Source organism: Chlorocebus sabaeus, chromosome 21 (genome assembly GCF_047675955.1).
Source record: "Chlorocebus sabaeus isolate Y175 chromosome 21, mChlSab1.0.hap1, whole genome shotgun sequence".
Classification (NCBI taxonomy): Eukaryota; Metazoa; Chordata; class Mammalia; order Primates; family Cercopithecidae; genus Chlorocebus; species Chlorocebus sabaeus.
In genome coordinates, this window is record NC_132924.1 from 117339592 (window position 1) to 117352755 (window position 13164).

The 13164-nt window shown below is 38.8% G+C and overlaps 1 protein-coding gene, 1 non-coding gene and 2 pseudogenes across 2 annotated transcripts; 3 read left to right on the forward strand and 1 right to left on the reverse strand.

Annotated features, from left to right (window-relative positions):
* LOC103227160 (olfactory receptor 2A14-like) overlaps positions 1–13164 on the reverse strand; it is a 150155-nt pseudogene that overhangs the window by 76566 nt on the left and 60425 nt on the right.
* On the forward strand, positions 266–2713 carry LOC119621619 (cTAGE family member 15-like; annotated as a pseudogene).
* On the forward strand, positions 3219–3321 carry LOC119621631 (U6 spliceosomal RNA). The gene has a single exon (XR_005238178.1). It is a non-coding gene; the product is annotated as a U6 spliceosomal RNA (small nuclear RNA).
* Positions 10649–11580, forward strand: OR2A7 (olfactory receptor family 2 subfamily A member 7). The gene is given in 2 exon segments (XM_007983719.3): positions 10649–11057; positions 11060–11580. Coding segments are annotated over 2 exon segments (930 nt in total).

Below are 13164 nucleotides of genomic sequence, written 5' to 3' on the forward strand. Positions count from 1 at the left end.
CAACAGAGCTGCAAAATATGTGCTGTGAAAACTGCCAGAACTAAGAAGGGTCAGGCTGGGACCTGCGCTACCTCAGGATGTAAAGTGTACAAGGGGGAAGGGGGATGAGGGGACAGCAGCATGGGCCTGTGAGGCCTGTGGGGTGCCCGCGTTCCCCAGATCCCCCCGCAGCCGGCTCCGCAGTGGTCCGCTCCGCTTGGTGGCCGCGTGCGGATTCGGATTCCAGACCCCAGGCTGCATGTTCTCCACCGCTTGTTGTGGCCAGTGTTACTGCGGAGACCCCAGAGCAGCCTCGGCGCTATGGAGGAGCCCGGCGCTACCCCTCAGCCCTATCTGGGGCTGGTCCTGGAGGAGCTACGCACTCTTCTGGCAGCACTGCCTGAAAGTAGGAGACCAGATTCGAATCCTTATGGTTTTCCATGGGAACTGGTGGTATGTGCAGCCGTTGTTGGATTTTTTGCTGTTCCCCTTTTTCTGTGGAGAGCTTTTAGATCCGTTAGGAGTCGGCTTTATGTGGAAAGAGAAAAACAACTTGCTGCAACGCTTTCTGGACTAATTGAAGAAAAATGTAAACTACTTGAAAAATTTAGCCTTATTCAAACAGAGTACAAAGCCTATGAAGCAGAGTCGTCTTTAGAGGATGCCAGCTTTGAGAAGGCGGCAGCAGAAGCACGAAGTTTGGAGGCAACCTGTGAAAAGCTGAACAGGTCCAATTCTGAACTTGAGGATGAAATCTTCTGTCTAGAAAAAGAGTTCAAAGAAGAGAAATCTAAACATTCTCAACAAGATGAATTGCTGGCGGATATTTCAAAAAGGATACAGGCTCTAGAAGATGAGTCAAAATCCCTGAAATCACAAATAGCAGAAGCCAAAATCATCTGCAAGATCTTTAACATGAGTGAAGAACGACGCGAGATAGCAATAAAAGATGCTTTGAATGAAAATTCTCAACTTCAGGAAAGCCAGAAGCGGCTTTTGCAAGAAGCTGAAGTATGGAAAGAACAAGTGAGTGAACTTAATAAACAGAAAATAACATTTGAAGACTCCAAAGCACACGCAGAACAAGTTCTAAATGATAAAGAAAATCACATCAAGACTCTGACTGGACGCTTGCTAAAGATGAAAGATCGGGCTGCTGTGCTTGGAGAGGACATAACGGATGATGATAACTCGGAATTAGAAGTGAACGGTGAATCGGAAAATGGTGCTTACTTAGATGATCCTCCAACAGGAGCTTTGAAAAAACTGATTCGTGCTGCTAAGTTAAATGTTTCTTTGAAAACCTCGGAAGGAGAAAGAAACCACATTGTTATTGAGTTATCTGAAGTTGATAAAACAAAGGAAGAGCTTACAGAGCATATTAAAAATCTTCAGACTCAACAAGCATCTTTGCAGTCAGAAAACATGTATTTTGAAAGTGAGAATCAGAAGCTTCAACAGAAACTTAAAATGATGACTGAATTCTATCAAGAAAATGAAAGGAAACTCCACAGGAAATTGACCGTAGAGGAAAATTCCCGGATACAGGAAGAAGAGAAACTTTCTAAAGTGCAAAAAAAGATCAGCCATACCACTGAAGGGCTGGAGACCTATGGAAAGCTAGCCAAAGATCTTGAAGAAGAATTGAAGAGAACTATTAATTTTTATCAAAGGCAGGTTATTTCCTACGAGAAAAAAGGACATGATAATTGGTTGGCAGCTCGGACTGCTGAAAGAAACCTCAATGATTTAAGGAAAGAAAATGCTCACAACAGACAAAAATTAACTGAAACGGAGTTTAAATTTGAACTTTTAGAAAAAGATCCTTGTGCACCTGATGTTTCAAATACAGCCTTTGGCAGAGGGCATTCCCCATGTGGTCCCTCTCCATTGGGTCAGCCTTCATCTGAAACGAGAGCTTTTCTGTCTCCTCAAACTGTGTTGGAGGGTCCACCGAGACCCTCACCTATGCTTCCGGGGGGAGGAGGAAGAGGCCCAAGAGGCCCAGGGAATCCTCTGGACCATCAGATTACCAAGGAAAGAGGAGAACCAGGCTGCGATACGTTAACCGATCCTCACAGGGCTCCTCCTGACACTGGGTCCCTGTCATCTCCGTGGGAACAGGACTGTAGGATGACGTTTCCTCCACCAGGACAATCATATCCTGATTCAGCTCTTCCTCCACAAAGGGAAGACAGATTTTATTCTAATTCTGATGGACTGTCTGGGCCAGCAGAACTCAGAAGTTTTAATGCGCCTTCTTTGGATAAAATGGATGGGTCAATGCCTTCAGAAATGGAATCCAGTAGAAATGATGCCAAAGATGATCCTGGTAATTTAAATGTGCGTGATTCATCTCTCCCTGCTAAAAATGAAGCAACTGGCACCGGCTTTGTTCCTCCACCTCTGGCTCCAATCAGAGGTCCATCGTTTCCTGTGAATACAAGAGGCCCATTCATGAGAAGAGGACCTCCTTTTCCCCCACCTCCTCCAGGAACCATGTTTGGAGCTTCTCGAGGTTACTATCCACCAAGGGATATCCCAGGTCCACCACGTGCTCCATTTGCAGTAAGAGTCATCTATCCACCGAGGGGTTTTCCTCCTTACCTTCACCCAAGACCTGGATTTTACCCCAACCCCACATTCTGAAGGTAGAAGCGAGTTCCCTTCAGGGTTGATTCTGCCTTCCAAGGAGCCTGCTACTGAACAACCAGAACCACAGCAAGAAACCTGATAATATTTTTGCTCTCTTCAAAAGTAATTTAGACTGATCTCATTTTCAGTTTAAGTAACAGCTGTTACTTAAGTGATTACACTTTTCTCAAATTGAAGTTTAAGGAATTATAGTTCTTAGTATAGTAGTTTGTAAATAAAGATGATTTAAATACAAATCTATGAGTAAATCATTTCCATTTTATTATATTCTAGATCGTATAATGTTTAATCGCGGGAACTAATCCACTACTATAGAAACAATGGTGGGAGTTTTAGATATGAAATCTCGCAGGTGGGGAGGCTTTAAATTCTAAAGGCTGTGTCTTCATGCCAAGAAGTGTATTCACTGTGGTTGTAGATAAATGAGAAAGTAACTTTATGCTTAATTAAATACATTTTAGTTGATTTTTTTAAAAAAGAAAACTGCCAGAACTGAGATATAGACGAATCCACAATTATACTTAGAAACTTCCTCGTGCCTTTTTCAATAATTGATAGAACTAGATAGAAAATCAGCAAGGAGTGTTGGCTTTGGCAGCACTTTCTAAAATTAGAATGATGCAGACAAGATTAACACGGCTCCTGCATATAGATTACACAAAATTTTGCGAGGCATTTCATATTTTTAAAAAGAGAGGAAAAAATCAGCAAGAATATAAAACAACTCAAAATGCCATTAACCAAAAGAATCTATTTGGCATTTACAGAATATGCCACACAACAGCAGAATACACATATTTTTTCGAGTGCTGACAAAACACATGGCAAGATAGAGCTATCCTAGGCCCTAAAACTCACCACAGCAAATTTAAGAGATAGTAATCATCCAGAGCAGGTGAAAACCAGAAATCATTGTAGGGAATCCAATTGGAAGTCAGCATAAGAGAGATATGAAAATTCCCAAACACTTGGAAATGTAAAAACACACTTCTAAATAATCTATCGGTCAAAGAAGAAGCCTCAAGGAAAATTTTAAAAATACATTGGGCTGGATAAACATGAAACTGTGACATATCAAAGTGCTGAGAAGCAAACTTAGAGCAATAAATGCATGCATTAGGAAAGAGGAAAAGTCTCGAGTGAGCAATAGATTTCCACCTCAGGAACCTAGAAAAAGAAGAGCAGAATAAACTGAAAGCAAGTAGAGGGTGGGGATTAATGAAGATAAGAACAGAAAACACTTACATTTAAAAGAGAAAAACAATAGTTAAATCAATGAAACAAAGAGATAGCTCCATTAAGAGATTAATAAAATTTAGCAAACTCAAGCAGAAATTAAAAGGAAAAGATACAAATTTTTAAAATCATAATGAAACAGGCGATATCACTACAGACACCGCACATCACAAAGGACAATCAAGGAATATGACAAACCACTCTACACACATAAATTAGACAACTTAGACAAAATAGACAAAATGCAGTGTTCCTGCTGCAACACAAACTAACTCAACTCACCACGCAGGAATAGACCATTTGAAGAACTCTATAACCATTAAGAAAATAGATTTCATAATTTTAAAACTACCAAAAAAGAAATCTCTAGGTTTAGATGGTTTCACTGGAGAATTCTGACATGTTTTTTAAAAAGTTAACACCAATTCTACACTATTGTTTCCAGAAAACAGTAAAAGAACATTTCCCAATTTAAATTTTGAAGCTATTATTACACTGATACCAAAACCAGGAGAGAGTGTGTGTGAATATATACATATACACATAGATACATATATATATATAAAGATGTGCAATTTACTTAACAAATAGACCTCTATACTATATTTTTCCAAATTGACCCATGTTCAATGGAGGATTGTTTCCAGAAAAACAAGCCTGATTAAATCTCACAAAGTCAATCAAAATAATCCACCATGTTAACAAACAAAAGAAGGAAAATTACATTATATCAGCTGATACATAATAAACATTTAACACATTTCAATATCCATTCATGATAAAAACACTCTATAAAGCGAGAATAGAGGAAACTTTATCCACTTGATAAAAAGCATCTACGAAAACCTAATATTATAGTCATGTGTTGTTTAACGATGTGGATACATTCTGAAAAATGTGCGTTCAAGTGATTTTGTCATTGTGGGAACGTCCTAGAGTGTACTTACACAGATCTAGATGGGATATATAGTAGCCACTATACACCTAAGCTATATGGAATAGCTCATCACTCCTAGGTGACAAACCTATACAGCGTATTACTGTACTGAATACTATAGGCTATTATAATACAGTTAAGTGTTACATTTATGGTAACCATTTGGTAAAACTCACCAACTATGGTATTTATGTATCTAAGCATATCTAAATACATAAAATGCACAGTAAAAAAATATGACATGAAAGATTTTTTAAAATGGTACATCTGTATATGGCATTTACCATAAATGGTGCTTACAGGACTGGAAGTTGCCTGGGTGAGTGAATGAGTGAGTGGTGAGTGAATATGAAGTCCTAGGACATTACCGTATGATACTGCAGACTTTATAAACACTGTACACGTAGGCTACACTGAATTCATTAAAACATTTTTCTTTCTTCAACAATAAATTAGCCTTAGCTTACTATAACTTTTACTTTATAAACTTTTTAATTTTTAATCATAATTTGATTCTACTTTGTAATAATACCACTTAAAAACAAATATTAGGAAGCTGCACAAAAGGTTTTCTTTTTTAATATCTTTATTCTACATTCTTCTAGTTGTGAAATTTTTTATTTTAATTATTTACTTTTTAAAAATTTGTTATTGAAAACTAAGACACAAATACACACATCAGCCTAAGTCTACCTAGTATCAAGATCATCGATATCAGTCTTCCACCTGCACATCTTGTCCCACTGAAAGGTCTTCACAGGTAAGAGCATGCATGAAGATGTCGTCTCCTATGATATCAATGCCTTCTTCTGGAATACTCTTGATGGACTTGCCTGAGACTATTTAGGAGTTCACATTTTTATAAGTAAAAGGAGTACACTCTAAAATAATGACAAAGATCAGGCACAGTGGCTCATACCTGTAATCTCAGTACTTTGGGAGGCTGAGGTAGGCACATCATTTGCAGTCAGGAGTTCAAGAAAAGCCTGACCAAAATAGTGAAACCCCATCTCTACCAAAAACATAAAAAATTGGCCAAGCATGGTGCTGCACACATGTAATCTCACCTACTTGTGAGGCTGAGACACAAGAATCACTTGAACCCAGGAGGCAGAGGTTGCAGTGAGGTGAGATTGCAACACTGCACTCTAGCCTGGGCAACAGAGCAAGACTCCATCTCCAAAATAAAATAAAATAAAATAAAATAATGACAAAAAGTTTAGTAGAATGTTGTAAATGCATAGTAAAATGCATAGTTGTTTGCTTTTATATCACACTAGAAGTGCAGTAGGATTGTTTACAGCAGCAATCCCGCAAACATGTAAGTAATGCATTGTGCTACAACATTATCATGGCTAAGACATCACTTGGCAATATGAGTTTTTCACCCCCATTATAATCTTGTGGGACCGCTCTCATATATGCAGTCCATCACTGACCAAAGTGTTATGTAGGACATATCTATACTAACATCATATTTAGTGGTGAAAACCTGAATGGTTTCTCTCTAAAATCAAGAATAAAGGAACTATATCTGCTTTTGTCACCCTTATGCAAAACAGTGCTGGAAGTTATACACTGTGCAATAAGACAAGAAAATAAAGGACATACAGGTCAGGATGGAAAAAATAGGACAGTCCCTACTTACAACAGACATGATTGTCTACATAGAAATCCAAACAAATCTATTTTAGAAACCTCCTAAAATTAAGAAGTGAGTCCATTAAGGTCACAGAATTTAACATAAACACAATCAAATTAATTCTATTTCTATATACTGACATAACTCATTTTATCGTTCTGCAATTTATTGTGCTTCATAGATACTGCATTTCCATTGGGCTAAAATTTTGTGGCTAACCTGCCTCAAGCAAGTCTATCTGCACCATTTTTCCAACAGCATGTTCTCATTTTGTGTCCTAGGTCAAATTTTAATGATTTGTACAGTATTTAAAACTGGTTTATTATTATTATGTCTGTTATGATGATGTGTGATCAGTGATCTTTGATGTTACTATTGCAATTGTTTTAGGGCAGCATGAGCACGTCCACATAAGACAGCAAACTTAATTGATAAATGTTGTGTGTGTTTTCATTGCTCCACCGACAGGTCATTTCCCTCTCTCTCTTCCTCTTCTGGCCTCCCTAGTCCCTGACACACAACAAAATTGAAACTAAGCCAATTAAACACTGTACAATGTCCTCTAAATGTTCAAGCGAAAGTCATTAAATGAAACCTAGAAATTATTAAGCTTAGTGAGAAAGGCATGTCAAGTAAGTATAAATCCAGAGTTGTTCAGCTTGAGTTGAAGTGCTATTAGACCTACCAAGTCATAAGACTGAATGATCACAGCAACCATCTATCCTATAATGGATGCAATATGTTTTAGGGCAAGAGAAAATGCAAAAGACAAAAGTAGGCTCACTGAACACTTGGCACAGATCCCTATATCACTGATCACTCTCTCTCAGCTGATATATACAGTCTCCTAGGTCCTTCCAACCAGCTGATAACTTTGTAAACAAGCCAGGCCTAATACAAGGACACTTACGCTAGCTATATTGGCACAATTTGTCAACCACTCAGATGCGGGACCTCAAATGTAATCCATGAGGGTAAACCTACTCTGATAAGTGGAATACATAGACTCATCCCCATCCATAGAAAGGGTTCAGAAAACAGGAGCTGGCCCTGTGATTTTACAGAGCTTTATCCTTCCCCTAAGGGCAGGATTAGACATTGTCAAAAAAAAAAAAAAAAAAAAAAAAGGAAAATTTTGAAAAGTAAATTTTGCTCAATCCTTATGCCTTATCCATTCTTCTTCTAGACAGGTCAATGAGCCCCAGAGATTATTTAAAACGAATCTCACATCTACAGATTGGTGCTCAAAAATAAAGGGTCTGAGTTTCTATCTAAAAAGATCTAATGATTAAAACCTTGGAATTCAAGTTTATTCTCTCACCAGCTTCTGAGTATTTGGGAAAGCAGACTACACTAAAAGAAACGACTGCAGGAATTCATGTCAAGATTTTATTTTACTGCCAAACAAACCTAGGCATGGATCTTTGCATCTCCCAATTGCTTTCTGAATGTTTGGAGAAGGAATAGCATAAATATTCATGAAACTCTAAGAAATTCACATATTGTGGTAGCTGTGATAGCCACGTGGTCCCAGGATATTACTTTAGATAACACATGTATCCTTTCAGTTACGAAGACATTTTCTGTTCTTGCCTTAATCTCAATCTCTTTATCACTGTGGCTTCCTCAGAGACAGAGTGAGACAGAGGCTCAGTTCTCTGCCCCTAGAAGAATAACAGTGGTCGGGTTCTTCATGTCTCTATGGAAACCATGCTGGTGTAAGTGAAGCCTTTATTTTCTCATGTGTTACACAAAGCTCTCATGACAATTGGAAGGTACTCTGCGGAGGTGATGATTAATAAAACCTTCCCTTCTCAAAAGCACTTGAAGAGGCAGGAGTCTTCCTTGGCAGTTCTCAGATGGGCAGCAAAGTTCCCAGCACCATCAGTAAACTCGCCACATTGTAGAAATGGTTGCCTTTTCTGTATGAAGATTATCTAGGTTCTTACACAGCAATCATCTCTAGACACCTGGATTTCCTAACTGCCTTTGTGAGTTCTGGTCAAATATAATTTAATGTCATTTTCATTGTTTGTTTGCTTTTACCGTCACACTTTAATATCATGCAAAAGTACATTTCTACTCTCTTAGTGCTCAAATTTTACCCACCAATAGTTTTAGATAATAGGATACTATGAGTAAAATGTGTTAATAGATATCAGCATATTATCCATCAGTATATTAATACATTAAAGCAACCAATATGTTCACGGTATTTTGACTGGTAGTTCTTTTTAAAGTTGAAGAAATATCTGTGTGCAAGTGACTCTGGTAAATGTTTCACATTAACAAAAAAGACCAGCACTTTCTTTCTTTAGAAATTGTTTTTTCGTATAATTACTATTTCTTCCATTTTTGGAAAGACATGAGGTCTCTATGTTTCCCAGGCTGATTTCGAACTTCTGGGTTCCAGCGAACCTCCTGCCTCAGCCTCCCAAAGTGCTTAGATTACAGGCATGAGCCACCAAGCATAGCCCAGCACTTTATTTTTAAAAAGGCTTAAAGTGTGACATACAGAAGCTCGTCAGGTTAACAAGTGTACAGATGCTTGTTTACTTATTATACACAATCTTATGAGGCCACACAATCTGAGCAATGATTAGGAGCTCGAAGTTTAGATCCAATCTCAGGACAACATGAAATAAATGAGAAGAAATCAATAAATAACTGCAAATTATTTTATTTTCTTCAGCATAAGCATGACACTTATCCTTGGAATGGTGGTAGGAAAAGTCCAATGCAAATGAAATACTTTTTAGTTCGTTTTGCAGGATTAAATTTATAATCTTATGGACACTTAAATGGAGGATTATTGTTCATCCTTGCTATCTCCAAGACAATATAATTTTACATTACAAATGAGAATAAAATTTAAGCAAAAATGACAATATCATGCTTATGCTAACATTTTAATTGTGGGATCAAGGAAGCCTAAGTTCAATCAGAGAATTCAGAGACTGTTTCTGCAGCATTCCTCATAAATTCATCTAACTATTGCCTATCGCCTGCATAGACAATGCTTAAAACTATGTATTCTAGAGGGTTTATCAATAGTAAGCCCAAATCCAACAAAAGTTAGTGATTCTGTTTTCGTGTTTAGATAATGACACAGTGCAAATCTATTCAGTCATTCACATAAAAGCTCATCTAAATATTGTGGAAAACTAAATAACAAAAAATTAGATTCTGGGCTAAAAAATAAGTCTTAACACTTGGATATGAAAAGATTTTGTGAGATATTTGCTGTAGAGGTGATGATCAGTGCAAGAGTGGAAAGTGTAAGAGGTGAATGACCACTGGTGTATTTGGCTGATGGTTGTCTAACCTTAGTACAGCCTGCCCTTAATTAAACCTTCCACTTTAAGATTAAACTTAATGCGGTTTGAAGGCTTTGACATGTGTATCAGTCAGTGTTCATTGTTTCTGAAACACAGTAGAGAAAAACTCTGAATAATAGGACCAAGGAAAAGAAGAATTTATTCAAAGGATATGAGATAGTTCACTAGATCCAACAAAAACTGTGTATTAGATTAACATGTGATATTCATCCCTGAGAGGCCTGAGCCATTTAAAAATAATAATAAGAAGAACAAAAGAATATATTAATATGTGACATGTTTATTTTGAAATTTTAGCCTTAATTAAAAAGTTAACATAATAAAAAAGAAACCTATGTATGTGTGTGCGTGCATTTTTTTTTTCCTTTCTTTTTTTTTTTGGAGCCGGAGTCTCGCTCTGTCCCCCAGGCTGGAGTGCAGTAGTGCGATCTTGGCTCACTGCAAGCCCCACCTCCCGGGATCAAGCAATTCTCCTGCCTCAGCCTCCCGCGTAGCTGGGACTACAGGTGCAACTGCCGCACCCAGCTAATTTTTTGTATTTTTAGTAGAAATGGGGTTTCACCGTCTTGTCAGTGGTGGTCTTGAACTCCTGAGCTCAGGCAATACGCCCGCCTCGGCCTCCCAAAGTGCTGAGATTACAGGTGTGAGCCACTGTACCCGGCCTGCATATATTTTTTAAACATTTCTTTTAGCGTTACCAAATGGTCTTTAAGCATTCATTTAAAAACACAAAAACTCACTGCAGCTGCCTGTGAACCCTTTTCTAATTCACCAAAGAGTGCTGCACAAGTTAAAATGAATCTGTTTTTAAACACTTCTCCTAAACGTGAGCATTAACTTGATTTCCTCTGTCATAGGGATATGGGAGACAATCTAACATCCATCACAGAATTCCTCCTGCTGGGATTTCCCGTTGGCCGAAGGATTCAGATGCTCCTCTTTGGGCTCTTCTCCCTGTTCTATGTCTTCACCCTGCTGGGGAACAGGACTATCCTGGGGCTCATCTCACTGGACTCCAGACTGCACACCCCCATGTACTTCTTCCTCTCACACCTGGCGGTCGTCGACATCGCCTACGCCTGCAACACAGTGCCCCAGATGCTGGTGAACCTGCTGCATCCAGCCAAGCCCATCTCCTTTGCGGGCTGCATGACGCAGGCCTTTCTCTTTTCCACTTTTGCTATCACAGAATGTCTCCTCCTGGTGGTGATGTCCTATGATCGGTACGTGGCCATTTGCCACCCCCTCCGATATTTGGCCATCATGACCTGGGAGTCTGTATCACCCTAGCGGCGACTTCCTGGGCCATTGGAGTCGTTTTATCCTTGATTCATCTTGTGTTACTTCTACCTTTACCCTTCTGTAGGCCCCAGAAAATTAATCACTTTTTTTGTGAAATCTTGGCTGTTCTCAAACTTGCCTGTGCCGATACCCACATCAATGAGAACATGGTCTTGGCCGGAGCAATTTCTGGGCTGGTGGGACCCTTGTCCACAACTGTAGTTTCATATATGTGCATCCTCTGTGCTATCCTTCAGATCCAATCAAGGGAAGGTCAGAGGAAAGCCTTCTCCACCTGCTTCTCCCACCTCTGTGTGGTTGGACTGTTTTATGGCACAGCCATTATCATGTATGTTGGACCCAGATATGGGAACCCCAAGGAGCAGAAGAAATATCTCCTGCTGTTTCACAGCCTCTTCAACCCCATGCTCAATCCCCTTATCTATAGTCTTAGGAACTCAGAAGTGAAGAATACTTTGAAGAGAGTGCTGGGAGTAGAAAGGGCTTTATGAAGAGGATTATGGCATTGTGATTGACAGTGACGTAGGAAGTTAGTTACATCGTTGGGCAGTTCTTAACCCAACTCTGTACTTGCGTGACCTCTGCCCTCAGTGGACATGAGAAGTATCTGAGACATTTATTTAAAACAGAGCTATCTCCTGCCCTATCTTTAAATGACTGATTCAGCAGATGTGGGATGAGTTCTAGAAATTTATCTCTTCAAATTGTGCCGCAGCTTCTCCATACGGGGACAATACCCCTTACAATATCCCTTACAATAACCATCTTAGTTTTTGATCCAGTCCCATAGCTCCCAGAATGTCTTCCTCAAAACACTGGTCCCTTCAGAGAACTTTAAAAATAAGTTCTGTGGTCAAGTAAGTTTGAGACTTATTTCCCATAAGATGCCTCTGTCTAGGGATCACAATTCATATTAGCACAGGGAATGCTGTAAAAACTTCTCTAGGAAAGAATAATTCTATTCCAGCTTTAAGCCAGTGTTTTCTAATCTTATGTGAGCACATAAAATTTCCTTTGTAATACTTAGTAAGAGTTTCCTGGAACAGGAGATCCTGATATTAATGGACTCATTGTGAATACTTCCTACAGCCCACTTCCAGGGCAGAATGATTTTTTTTTCCTTGCAAAGTGAGCCTCTAAAGAGATGTAGGTCTGAGCATTAGGCCTCGATCAGTCTGTAAAAATCTAGGCTCTGTTTGGATACAGATCGTGAGGGACCCTGTCTCTATTGTTCAACGGTGGATCATCTAAAGAAAATAAATCGAACCCTGTCCTTCATCATGGATCAGCATTCCTAGTATAGAAGCTTCAGGAGGTGACCTCATTCAACCTCACAATTTCTAAGTTTGAAATTTAAAAAAGTATAATTCAGTATACATCTTCCTGTATTTGCCACTGAATGAAATCAATCTAATTTTTCTAACTCAGGGTTTTCAAGATAAACCCAAATTTCTCAAAAAAGAAAAATGTAGAAAGATTTCAAAATCCACCACCTACACACTTAAAAGTCTAGCAGCTTTCTATGCCATGGGAAACATGTCATTTTGAGATGATGTTTTTTCTAGGTTTAAGTTTGGTCTTAAACATTTATATTTAATTTCTTATTGTCTTAGTTCGATGAATTTACTTTTATATCTTAAAATAGCTTTTTACATAATAACTGAGTGTCATATCATGTTAGATATAAAACTATGTCCCAAAACTATTTTATACTGGTTTTTTGTTTGTTTGTTTGTTTGTTTTGGTTTGGTTTGGTTTGAGAAGGAGTCTTGCTCTATAGCCCAGGCTGGAGTGCAGTGGTGCGATCTCGGCTCACTGTAACCTCTGTCTCCCAGGTTCAAGCAATTCTCCTGTATCAGTCTCCTGAGTAGCTGGGACTACAGGGGCGTGAAACCATGCATAGCTAAATTTTGTATTTTTAATAGAGACAGGGTTTCACCATGTTGGCCAGGCTGGTCTCAAACTCCTGACCTCAGCTGATTCACCCGCCTCGGCCTCCCAAAATGCTGGGATTACAGACATGAGCCATCCTTCGGCCTATTTTATACTTTTTATAGTATTTATATAGTATAAAA